This window comes from Phaenicophaeus curvirostris, chromosome 13, assembly GCF_032191515.1.
Source record: "Phaenicophaeus curvirostris isolate KB17595 chromosome 13, BPBGC_Pcur_1.0, whole genome shotgun sequence".
Classification (NCBI taxonomy): Eukaryota; Metazoa; Chordata; class Aves; order Cuculiformes; family Cuculidae; genus Phaenicophaeus; species Phaenicophaeus curvirostris.
In genome coordinates, this window is record NC_091404.1 from 19,947,553 (window position 1) to 19,960,334 (window position 12,782).

The 12,782-nt window shown below is 46.4% G+C and overlaps 1 protein-coding gene across 1 annotated transcript; it reads left to right on the forward strand.

Moving 5' to 3' along the window:
• Positions 1-933: 933 nt before the first annotated feature.
• On the forward strand, positions 934-11,193 carry HMGN5 (high mobility group nucleosome binding domain 5). The gene is made up of 6 exons (XM_069867559.1): positions 934-1,228; positions 3,013-3,042; positions 3,506-3,535; positions 4,828-4,878; positions 9,060-9,203; positions 10,493-11,193. Exons 1-6 carry the CDS (start codon positions 1,214-1,216, stop codon positions 10,538-10,540), a joined length of 318 nt encoding a protein of 105 aa, XP_069723660.1. The 5' UTR covers positions 934-1,213; the 3' UTR covers positions 10,541-11,193.
• The last annotated feature ends 1,589 nt before the right edge of the window (positions 11,194-12,782 follow it).

The following is a 12,782-nucleotide window of genomic DNA, read 5'->3' on the forward strand; positions in this document are numbered from 1 at the left end:
AAGGAGTGCAGGATACAATGAGGGGGAATAGCTTTAAATTGGAAGGGGGAAGATTTAGATTAGACCTTAGGAAGATATTCTTCACGGTGAGGTTGGTGAGACACTGGCCCAGGTTGCCCAGAGCAGGGGTGGCTGCCCCATCCCTGGAGGGGTTCAAGGCCAGGTTGGATGGGGCTTGGAGCCCCTGATCCAGTGGGAGGTGTCCCTGCCCAGGGCAGGGGGTGGAATTGGATGGACTTTGAAGTCCCTTCCGACCCAAACCATTCTGTGATTCTACAGAAAGGCAGCCTGGAGCGCTGTGCTGCCTCGCCAGCCGCTGCCGGCGCAGCCACCGCGGGCCCTTCCCGCCGCCCCGCCATGGCGGCCCCGCGCCCGGCGCCATGTTGTGGGACCGCGGCCTGCGCCAACTTTCGGGGAAGTTTCTTTCCCGCTCTCTGGGGGGGAACGCGGGGCAGGGGGCGGCGGAGCGGGAGCTGCCCCGGGCCCCGCGTCGCCTCCCGTCCCGCCCGCCGAGGCCCGCGCGGGGCTGCCGGCGGCGCCGTCTTCACCGCGCGCTTCGGGCCGGCGCCGCTGCGCACACAGCGTAAGGGCCCGCCGTGTGCCCCGCTGCGCACACAGCGTAAGGGCCCGCCGTATCCCCCGCGCGGCGCCGCTGCGCACACAGCGTAAGGGCCCGCCGTGTCTCCCGCTCGGCGCCGCTGCGCACGCCGCGCGCTTTAGGCCGGCGCCGCTACGCCGACGGCGTAAAGGCCCTGCGTACTCTCCCCCGCGCGGCCCCGCTGCGCACGCAGCGTAGGGGCCCACCGCGCGCTTTAAGCCGGCGGCGCTGCGCAGACGGCGTAAGGGCCGCCCGGCGGCGGCCCCGGCGCTGCGGCCGCCCCGCCCCGCCCCGCGCTCACGCCGCGCTCCCATTGGCCGCGGCGGCCGTCGCTCGGCGCCTGGGCCCATCTCGCGCTCCCCATTCATGCAGTTTGGCTGCGTGTTGGTGTATTTGACTGTTTGCAATAAAGAGGGGGGGATTTTTTTTTTGTTCAGTTTCTGCTGCAATTAACTCTTGGTCCCTTATACATCTTCCTTTTTTTTTTTTTCCTCTCCTTTTTTTTTTTTTTTGTTTGTTTCCAATTTCGCACAACGGTTGAGGCAGTTTTTCGGGGGTTACATTTATTTTTTATCCCTCTCTCTCTATTTTGCAATCAACTATTAAGGTGCAACTATGCCCAAAAGAAAGGTAAGTACAAAAAAAAAAAGAAAAAAACGAAAAAAAAAAAAAAGCCAAACGAGGGGAGCGAAGGGGGAAAAAAAAAAATCGCTGTAAATTTTGCGCGCGCGCGGATGTGGAGTTTTTGGGGGGTTTTGGTTGGGGTGTGTTTTGTTTTGTTTTTTTTTTTTTTCCTCTTTTTAAATTATTTTGTGGCTTGTCCTAAAGCGGAGCCGGGACGGGAGGGAGCGGGTTTGGGGGGCAGCGAGGGGGTTGGGGGAAGCAGGGGAGGCTGCGAGTTCACTCCGGGCCGTTTTGTTTGGGAAGGAGAAGGCTGGGAGCCGTGTCTCCATGCTGGATTAACACCAGCCATGGTGCTGCTGCTGCCCCCGTGGAGACAACACAGCGCCCAGGGCTCTGCCCAGCGCCCAAAACCCAACCACCTCCCGGCCCCAAGCCCTTCCAAGGGCGTTTTAAGGCTGCTGGAGCCATTCCTTGGTAGGATACGAATCCAAACGGTGCCTCTTTCTCCTGCGTTTGCCTTTGTTCTCCTTTTTTTTTTTTTTTTTCCTCTCCTCTCTCTCCTTCCTCCTCCTCTCCCACTTCTTGTCATACCAGATGGTTGTGCAATGGTAATTCGGAGCCATTAGGCGGCGCAGAATTTAAAAAAAAAAAAAAAACAACAAAACTGCGCCCTGAGAGAAGGAAAGAGGGGGGGGGGAAAGGGTTCAACAGCAGCACGAGGAACTTTAGCGCGGGATAAAACGGGACACCCCCCCCCCCCCCCCATTACCCCCTCCCTCCGCCTCATTAGCTCGTCCCGCGGGCGATGAAGCCACTTGAGCCACTCAAGGAGCTTCTCCCCGACCCGTCGAGCGCCCCCATCCCCGGACCCGCCGTTCGGCGGGTCCGGGGTTGGGGGAGCTCGACGGGTCCGGCCTTAGCCCCGCGGGCCTTCTTGGTGGTCGCCATCATCGCCCTCGCGCGGGGGTTGGCGATTTGGCGGGAAGATTTTGAACGCGGCGACGTCGTGCGTGGTGACGTGCCGCGGCGGGCGCGGGGCATTGTGGGAGTTGTAGTCCGTTAAAGGGGGGGGTGTGCGCCGCCATAGCTGCCTGCTCCCTCTCTTGGAGTAGGTTCTCCTCCTCAAGGCGTTAAAAAATGGATAAGTGCACGCACAGCTTAGAAAGATGCGCTGCGTCCAAAGCAGAGGGAGCAGCAGGGGTTATCCTCTGCGTCACTCGCGTGGGATCCCACCTGGAGTCCTGTGTCCAGTTGTGGAATCCCTAAGGTAAGGAAATGGAAGTGATGGAAAGGGCCCAGAGGAGGCCACAAAGATGATGTGAGGGCTGGAGCCCCTCTGCTGAGAGTTGGGGTTTTTCAGCTTGGAGAAGAGAAGGCTCTGGGGAGACCTTAGAGCAGCTTCCAGTGCTGAAAAGGGCTCCAGGAAAGCTGTGGAGGGGTGTTTTACAAGAGCCTGGAGTGATAGGACAAGGCAGAATGGTTATAATTGGAAAGAAGACTTAGACTAGGCATTAGGAGGAAATTCTTCACAATGAGGGTGGGGAGGCCCTGGCCCAGGTTACTCAGGGAAGTGGTGGCTGTCCCTGGAGGTGTTCAAGGCTAGGTTGGATGGGGCTTGGAGCAACCGGATTGAGTGGGAGGTGTCCCTGTCCATGGCAAGGGGTGGAACTGGATGGGCTTTGAGGTCTCTTCCAACTCAAACCATTCTATGATTCCTTGCCTGCTGGGCTCCAGCTGCTGTCTGGGAGCTGACACTGCCTTCTCACCTCAGTCTGTCTTTTTCCTTGCAGGCTCCAGCTGAAGGCGAGGCAAAGGAGGAGGTAGGAGCTGCTGCACCAAGAACTTCAGTGGTGTTCCATGTTTCATGTAAATTATGAGGTCCCTGCATCTCAAATGGGATCTACAGGTGCAGGTGCACCTCTTTGGATGCCCAGGGCTATCCCTGTCACCTCAAGTGGGCGCTGGGTGTTGCAGCCACTGAGGCTACTGGTTCCGAAGGTTCCCTGCCCCCTTTATCCTAACAGGTAGTTTGGTGCCAAAGCACCTGGAAATAAAGAAATGTCATCTCTCACCACCTCAGCAGAGTGAAAGCGTGGCAGCAGAGAGTGGGAACTGTTGAACAAAGTTGTGCTTTAGGGAATTCGTGGACCAAATGCCCGTAATTCCATAACTCCTAGAGTTCATTTGGGGCTTCATGTTGTAGTGGACGTGCCGTGTTAGTTTGGGTTGTAGTGCGCAGCTTTATATGTTCTGAATTGTAATGCCAACTCTTTCTTTACACAGCCAAAGAGAAGGTCGGCCAGACTATCTGCTGTGAGTATCTTCATTTACTCTTTTGACATTACATCACGTGAATGCTAACTTCTGGGGGACAGTTATAGGAGGTTTTCAGTGTCATGGTTTCTAATTCATGAGAAATAAGTTAATGTTTCCAGCCTCTAGAATTTGCAAGAGTTCAGCATAGCCATAAGAAGGGATCTGGAGGTGTGATACTTTCTTATTGGCATATCAAGATGAGGCAGGCAGCTTGGAAATGGTTTTAACAACATTAGATTGATTCCACATTCCGTTATTCATCAACATTCAGCCCATTAGTAATGAGTGTAAGGAATTCCCTATCTAAAATACTGGGTAATATTTATGTGGTAAAAAAATAGTCTTGTTTTTACAGAAAATTAAATATTTACAGAAATATGAAGAATACAGTAGGAAATCCTCTTTGGTCAGGGCAGAAATTGAATGCTAAAAGGCTTGGAAAGAAAACCTTGTCTTTTTGATATTGAGATCTTATTGTGAAAGATGTGGTTAGAGTACTGCATTATATAAAGTAAAATTCCTGTTTTGTGTTTCCAATCCACAAGTATCGTTACAGTCTTACTTTTAGACATTTCACATGAGCTACAACATCTTTGTTAGTTAACATTCAGTGTGGATACATGAGTCCAGAGTCAAGAAATAGTGATTTCAAGCTGCATTTGTTCTCTGTAGGTCTTCTCCGTACCATTACCTGCTCGTAGCTCTTCAGATTACTTGTGCTCTCCTTACACTTGTAATGTGCCATTGATTTTGCGAGGCCAACTGTTGGGTAAACTGAGACCTAGAGGGTGTAAGTCTGTGTTGTGCAGTAGGGTTCAGCCCAAAGTTGCAGTCTTAAACAGGCTTTTGACATGTTTTTTTACAGGTGCTCGGTGCACCCAGCCCTTCTTTAAGCCATCTTGGAAATGCCAAGTGAATAGCAGTTGCTGTTTAAAAAAAAAGTACTTAATTTTAGGGAAAGCTAAGATGTATATTCACACATGGAGTTATGTCAAATATTAATACCTTTCATTTTTGACAGCTTCTTGCCCTCACAACAGACGGTGACACCCAGACACAGGAATGATCCACTTACTATTAGCATTTGTATCATAACCACTGTAACATACATGAGGAAAGTGGGTTTGGATAACAAAGGATGAGGATCTGTCTCTGATGTTTAGTCCTTTGTATTACAGAATGAAACAGACAGCTAGCTCTTAACTATGTAGTTTTCAGAAGCTGCGAACGTGTTGCTAAAACATTTACTTAAGAATTCATCTGACTCTTGCTTCTTATCTCTTGTACAGAAACCTGCTCCACCTAAACCGGAGCCAAAGCCCAAAAAGGCAGCACCTAAGGTAAGTGTTCGACATCTCTCAAACTGAAATTATACTTTTCTTTCTTACGGGCAGGGAAAAAACATCCACAATTAACCTTTTTGGGTTTTTGCCATTGTCTTTAAAGATTTCAGATTGAATTATGTGAGTTAAAGTCAAAGATGTAAAGATAATTTTATCCAATTCCTAGGGGAGGATTGTGGTAAACTGAACAGATTTTCAATCAGTTGTGGTGAAGCTTTGCTGCTTGCCATGCAAGGCTGTTCTGAAGTTTCACATAACGCATTGTTGGGAAAACGATGCTTTGAATAGAGATCAGAGGCTTAGTTAGTGCAGGCATTGCAAATCATGCTTTTAATTACAGTTTGTTACTGCTTTTTTCATTCAAAGGCACTCTTTTCAATTAGTTATCAGTTTATCAAATTCTAATCACTGGAGATTATGTTCTACATTCACTGTTTTTTAAGCTGGATATTTTGGGAAATGTCAAAAATATCGGCATATCTGACAGTGTAGTTAAAAATGAAACTATTTAAAGCTCCATTGTGCTTCAGAGCAACAGTTTGAAATTTAAAAGGGGACAGTTCTGCAGTCCATGAGGTTTTTCCTTAGACCCCAACTCTGTCAGAAACTTACCCAGTGGTTGCAGTGCTTCTTTTAGAGCTGCCTGTAAATATCCAAATTATATCAGGATTTTGCTTCTGTGGGAAAAAAAATCAATAAAACTTTAGTCTTTTTTTTTTAACCTGTTCCTATCATCCATTTTCTGCAGTGGTTTTGGTTGGTGATATGGGCAAAGCATGCATGCGAGGTGTGCTTTAGTTACAGAAGGAGGTGATGGGCTAGGAACCGGGTGTTCTTTTCTGTGTGTTGAAGAGGCCTTGCACAGACTTCCAGGAGATTGAAACTATTCTGCCTCCAGCTCCTGCTGGAGGATGCAGTGGAGATGTCACAAGACAGGGGCAAGAGAAACCCTGCTTGTTGTTTTGGGGACTCTGCATCTCAGCTCTCTAATCCCAGTGATGTGCAGAGCAAATCTTTCACATCTGTGTCTTGGTCACCCAGCCAGATTTCTAGATCCCATTCCAGAGCGGCAGGGGAACCGAGGAACCCTGCTGCCCCACATTCCTGTGGTGTGAGCAGCTGGCACACTCTGGATTGCAGTTCCCTCTAGTGGCTGCTCCTTGGGGAAGAGGAGAGTGAGTTACTGGTGGTGGCTTTTCCAGCCCAAGCAGGAGAGAGAGGGCTTGGGAATCTGAGAGGCCCAAGTTCAGCCTCTGCTGGTGGCCCTTGCAGAGGTCAGTGCAGGTGCACATGATGCATGTTGTTGGTACTTTTTATTCAAGTTTGCTCTTTATTTTTGTGGAAACATCTCAGGTTTTACACACAAAAACTGCGTTAACAGACTCTTTAAAGTTGCAAAAATGAGCCTTCAAAAGTTAGGGGCTCCAAACTTAGCTTGATTGCTTACTGCACAAGTTGTGTGGTGCGGTCTCCCTCTGGGATCGTATACAGGTTAGTTCTGGCAGGAATGGTGCCTTGATCACTGCCCCACTTGGTTGCCCCCAAAGTTGGGCTTGGAAGGCATTTACTTCTAAGGTGCTGGTTTGAACCCAGGGTACTTGAGTTACGCTTTTGGCTCCTAGAGCTCCTGTCTGATACTGAATCAATATTTGTGCAAGGGGGCATGTAACAGGAGTTGTGTGAGCAGCTTTAATTGTTTCCCTCCAGATGCTTAACTTTGCAGCCTTCAGGTTCATTGAATGTGTTTTTGTGTGTCAGAATAAACTTCAGCTTTTAAACGTTGCCGTATTGGAAAATACAGAGCTGGGAAAAGTTTCTGTCACTTTACAAACTCATGACTTTGTTCCTGAATCAATGTTTCCATCTGCAGATAAACATTCTTCAGCGAAGTTAATAGAATGATATTGGGTCAGAACTAGCTGTGAGGGTGGAAGAAGCTTGGAAACTGAAAAAGAGCATTATCTCCTTGGGTATTTCTTTCCCTGGACTCACTGGGTTGTGAAAGGGGACTTGATCAGAACAGCTGTTAACTTGGCCCCAGAAGCCACGGATCTTGCAAAGCAGAGATCCCAAGATCCTCACTCACAGCTGTGTGCTGCAAGACACTTTCTCTCCAGTTGGAGTCCAACCCTGGAAGCCAGTTTCTCTGGATTCTCCTCAAATGCTTTCTTAAGAGGGGCTTTACCAGCAAAGAGCAGGCTGCAGAAAATGACAGATTTAGCTCTGTTAATGCTTTGTTGTCTGTTTTTTAATGGTGCAAGTCCTTCAAACTCCTCCAAGTCTTTAAAAATCTTTTTTGGCTTACATTGGAAGAGCAAGGGACCAACACCTGTGAGTTTGGAGCGTGCTGGTGCTGCTGGAGGAATCTGCCTCAGGGGGATGCCCCAAAGGTCTGAGGAGATCTGCTCAAGTGACAGAGAGAGCAAAGTGGTACCACGGTGGTACTGCAATTCTAAATCTTAGTGCCAAGGAGTACCAGGATGCTTGGGTGCTGATAGTACTGTGATCTCATCTGTCTTCTGCCTCTCTTGAAAGCTGGGGGCCTGTTCAGCCAATGAAGGGGAAAAAGAATGAGTGGAGGCAAGCTCTTTTCTTTCTTTCTCTGAATCATAGCATCATAGAATAACCAGGTTGGAAGAGACCCACCAGATCATCGAGTCCAACCATTCTTATCAAACACTAAACCATGCCCCTTACACCTCGTCCACCCGTGCCTTAAGCACCTCCAGGGAAGGTGAATCAACCACCTCCCTGGGTAGCCTGTCCCAGTGCCCTATGACCCTTTCTGTGAAAAATTTTTTCCTAATGTCCAGCCTAAATCTCCCCTGGTGGAGCTTGAGGCCATTCCCTCTTGTCCTGTCCCCTGTCCCTTGGGAACTGGTGACTCTCTTCCTTCTCCGGGGAAGAGTCACTGCTTATGTCTGATGAGTCTCTGGAGAGGAGGAGAGGCTTGTTAAGAGCAGGCACAGCCCAGGGAAAGGAGACTCCTTACACTCGTTTGGAGTAGAGTTTTCCTAGATGGGTCAAAATCCCTCAGCAAGGTCAGACTGGGGCGTGGGAGGCTGGAAAGGAAAGAGACACTCAGCCACGTGACTGGTACTGACCACCTGTCTTAATTTTCTGCATTATTAGAGGATTTGGTGTTAATTTTGGTGAATTTTTAAACGTCAGTATCATTGAAGAACAGGTGACTTTGCTCTTCGTACTCTGTGTCTGAGTTTACCCTTACCAAGCACCTCTTTTTAACGGCAGTTAGTTCTCTATACTGGTAAGCGAGGTGTTGAATAAGCAAGTACACTTTTCTAACTTCTGGTCGCTGAGACACCTTCATCTTCTGAGTGTATGTATATATTTTTTCAGTAATTATTTCTTTATCTTCACTTCCCTGTGAGTAGCAGTTTGCAGGTATTTATGGGTCCTTTGCTGGAACCAGGTTAATCAAGCAAGGAACGAAGCTGGTTTGCTTGCTGGCAGCCAGAGACAAATCCTTGGAAGTGAAACTAAGGAGAGTTGTATGTTTTACTGTGTATGGGGGTCAGGATCTGACCTTGCGATATGGAAAACAATTATTATGGGAGTTGTAGCATCAAGTTTTGCTTTGGTTTTGCCTGATCCACATATAAGTAACTGTGCTTAAATAATAAATGCAAAGTTCTCATTGTTATTGAAGTGGTGCTGTCGAGCCCCAAACTTGTCTATCACGCAAATGGTTTATTATAGTAAGGAATATTTCTGGCAGGGAAAGGGGGAAAGTCCTTTGAGTACAACTTTGTTACAGGTTTCTAAATAGGCATTAACAGCACATCTGAAGGGTTCTGGTGTTTCCACTGGTCGTACATGTTCTTTTTGTGCTTTGGTATGCCTTTCAGCAGTGCAGCAGAAACGCAGGCCAGTTCAACTCCCAACATTTTTTAGCTAATTTAATTGAATGCCTATTTAAAACAGGAATTCTTTTAGCCCTAGCCATGGCTGCTTTTTTATTATGCACTTCCCAGTAGCGCATTCAGGACAGAATAGAAGGAAAGCACTTCTCCTTAGAAACTTCCATCTTGTCTTTGTCCATGGAAGTCCAGTGTAGAGGCAGGTTGTGTAGGCGGTTGTAGAGTTGAGAATGTGCTTATGCAGATGCGCAGGGTGGAAATGGGCATTTACCACATCGAGATCTATTCTCTTAACAGAAGGAAAAGGCGGCAAATGATAAAAAGGAGGACAAGAAGGCAGCAACAAAAGGGAAGAAAGGAGCCAAAGGCAAAGACGAAACTAAACAAGAGGATGCTAAAGAAGAAAACCACTCTGAAAACGGAGATACCAAAACTAATGAGGTACTGTAGCTGCAGTAAAGATGGGAATAAACACAGATGTGTTGGTAATACATCTGCAGGAGTGAACGGTTGGGCGTCCTTGTCAGAAGGTGGTGTGTTTCACTGCCATCCTGTAGAGCCAGACCAGCTGCAGGATCTGCGCAGGGCGACTCCCAAGGAGAGCCTGAAAAATAGCATTCTCCTTCAAACTCGTTCCTGCTGTGTGATAGAGCCTTTCCGCAGGTGGTCTGTGCTATCATAGTGCCCCTCGTGGGGCTGGCCCAAGAGCAGTGCAGAATATTCGGGGAACAATAGAGCTCAGTGAGATTGCTATCCAACCCGGAGCTGACTTTTCGTGTCCTTTCTGGGCTGCTGGATCGCCTCTTCTGCTCAGCATGGGCTGGTACTGTGCCAGAAATCTGGTTTTAAGTTCTACACAATTCTTTAAAACAATTCTTCGCCTCAGAACAATTCAACAAGAGATCTCCAAAGTGTCCTTGGTCTTGTCTCTTGTTCTGCAAGCCTCTTTCTTACAGGTTTTTACAACATCAGATACTTGCCTAGGAGCTGCTGTTTGCTAGGACAGCTTCAGTCAGCTCCTTATGGCCTTGTCCTAGCAGATTGCTTGCTGATAGAAGCCCAACATTCGCTCTGGGCTTCCTTTGCCCCTGCAGGCACAGACTAGCCTCTTGTTCTCTGTGGCTTCTAATTTACTCTTGGCACGTGTTGGGTATCATTATCCAGTTAACGGATCACTTATTCCTTCAATTTTAAAACTAATCCAGGGGCTTCTTTGCTAAAAAATTAATACGGGGCTAATGTACGTCAAGGGATCTTTGACAGGAGCTTTGTGACTTTGATAAGTTGACTTAAAAAGTAAGAGCAAGCACTTTCGTAGAGAACAGGTGAGAACCAATTTCCCTGAAGCCTGGACAACAGACAAATATTGTGGGGTTTTGTGTCATTCTTGCACTTCTCTGCAAATTATGGAGATGAGGACTTGAACTTTCCCTAGCATATGATTGATCCTAATCTAAAGTACTTACAAAACTTCAGCCTCTTTGTAGGCACTCAACATTCCAAAATCAACTTGATAATTAATTAATACTCATCTGTGTTCTAATTTTTAGAATTATCGGCCGACATGATGTTATGTTGGTTTTTCCTGTAGTAGCTGTGCATTCTTGTCTATCTACACAAAATGTTGTCCGTGTGTGTGCTACCAAACTAGTCTCTCTTTGATGCTTGTTAAGATGGTATCCAATTAGCGTTACCAATAATATTTCTATTCTTCCCAAACACTTTTATAGGCACCAGCTGCTGAAGCATCTGATGATAAAGAAGCCAAGTCCGAGTAATGTTAACCCTGCCCTATATCTCCATCATTTGGTATCCGTACCTCCATGCTGTATTGTTAACAGAGAGGAATATTTTTATCAACTATTTTATAAATGCAGGTTTTTTTAGCATGAATTTAATTATGGAACATCTTCATCTCGGTTACTTGGGAATTAAATCCCTAACAAACAAAACAAAACAACAAAAAAAAAATCATTGTTTTTAAATTTTGTGATTGTAATAGTTTGTATGGTACATGGAAAGAATAAGTGGTGGTAGCTTTTGACTTCTGTCAGTGTGTCCCTTTTTGTGTAAGTCATGCTTACAGACTTCAGATTTTAATTTTACCCTTCTATGTGTTGTATGGTTTCTTAAAGTGGGGAGGTCTCAAAACAAATAACTGTGTTAAACATTCCAGTGGTTCTGTGGGTTGCTTTTATAAAGAAGGTGAGCTATTTTCATGATAAAACCTAAGAGCTGGAAATCTGTTGTTTCCCAAATGTAATTTTATTTTGTCAGTTTTGAAAAAAAAGAAAAATAAATAAATAAAAGTGTAATCATGTTTTTAAATGAAATACAAACATTTCTTTTAAAAGGGCAGGTTGGTTGTATGTACCCACTGTTAGGAATTTTGCTGGATTTATCTTAATAAAAAAGACTCCTCAAAAGCTGATTGTGGTTTGTTGCTTGTGCTGCAAACGTCCTTCCAGAAAAGTTGCAGTAGTGCAAGGCTTCAGACTGAGAGAACCCGTGCAGCCAGAAGGCTTCAGGCCATAGTATGGATAGGGCTTGGGCCCACGTCTTCTTCAGTTGTGTCCACAGAAATGATTTTATGGGCCAGGCTCTTGAGTAGATGGTTTCAGATGAAACGTGCCGGCTTAGACCAGCTGGGATCTTCAGCCAGTGCTTTCAGAGCAACGCTGACCTCAGAAACTCCATGAAGGCAGGTTACTCAGTGTTGGCCAGTGTGCCTTACGTGTTGTAGATGTTGTTATACTTTCTGAAGGGTATTGTCTGTTTTTTATGTGCCTGTTAATTCAGAGGGGGTTTCTTTCCTCTCAGGAATACAGGAGAAGCTTAGAGGCTGCCATGTTTACGTCAGGCCTGTAATAGTATAAGATAGTTCTCTGATGATATAGGAGTGTTCGTAGTCCTGGTTGAACTTTTGTAACTGTTTATGGTTTCCTGCTTTAAACGTGTATTACAGAATGTTTTCTTGGACTCACTTAGGTTTTCCCAGCATGATAACTCGTATGTGTGCAGAACTGCTTTCCATTAATGCACACTTTGTTATTCTGGGCACTGACAGCTGGACCAGACAGCAGTTAAACGAGCGTTAAGTGTTGGTTTTACCTAACCTCATCTGTGTAACCACAGCTATTCTATGCAACTCTCTCAAGGACTCTTCAGATTTTCCTCTTAAAGCCTGCTTTTGTATAAAGCCTCTTCCCATTGATGACCGAGTCCATTACATATTTAATAAGGAGAAAAATGTCTGCAATGCAGAAACCTTATCTTTTGCATTAAATTGTTTCACCGCCCGGAAATGTGAAATTCCAAGAGCTTGCATATTTTATCTCCTATCCAAAACCTAACTCAGCATCTCAGCGTACTGCATCTTGGATTAAATGTGTATTTCGGATCCGTACCCCAGGGCACTGGCTACTAGATAATGTTTAATGTGGATTTGATTTTCAAGGCCTAAGGCACTGGAGATTTTTATTCCTGCTGCACCCCCTTTCGTTTTGTAGAGCTGCTGTATGAAAGCAACGGGTTAACTGAGCTGCATCTTCCTCAGCAGTAAAGGTGGGAGAGTATTGAGGGCCCTTTTCCTTCGCAGAACATCCCCGTAATCCAGGTACAGGGACTTTCAGGCACAGTCCGTAGCTCTCCTGCAGAGAAAACCGATGGAGAGAAGGAGTTGGATTCCCCTGCCAGGTGGAAGGGTAGTGAGATGTGGGTGGCTTATGTGCTGCTGGGATTCTTCAGGTGTGTCGTGGACATCTTTCTGTGGGCTTTTGCCATGAATGTGATAAGAACAGGGCTGAGTTGGCATTTCTGCCTCCTAGGCTTGTTTTTGATAGGATGTGTGGATCATTGTCTGAACAAAATAGAAGAACTTAGTAAAACCAGGGAGATTCTGGGTGTCCCAGTTTGAGGAGGATCCAACAATACTTCAAATATCATCCTGAGATTTTACATCTAAAAATTATTTACTGAATTCAGCCTGGTTTTGAATTATAAAAGGTCACTAACGAGCCC

Excerpts from the sequence above, each read along its gene's own strand:
- HMGN5 (XM_069867559.1), top strand. Across the intron at positions 3,043-3,505 it reads AAGGCGAGGCAAAGGAGGAG|CCAAAGAGAAGGTCGGCCAG; the intron begins GTAGGAGCTGCT and ends TTCTTTACACAG. Across the intron at positions 9,204-10,492 it reads GAGATACCAAAACTAATGAG|GCACCAGCTGCTGAAGCATC; the intron begins GTACTGTAGCTG and ends ACACTTTTATAG.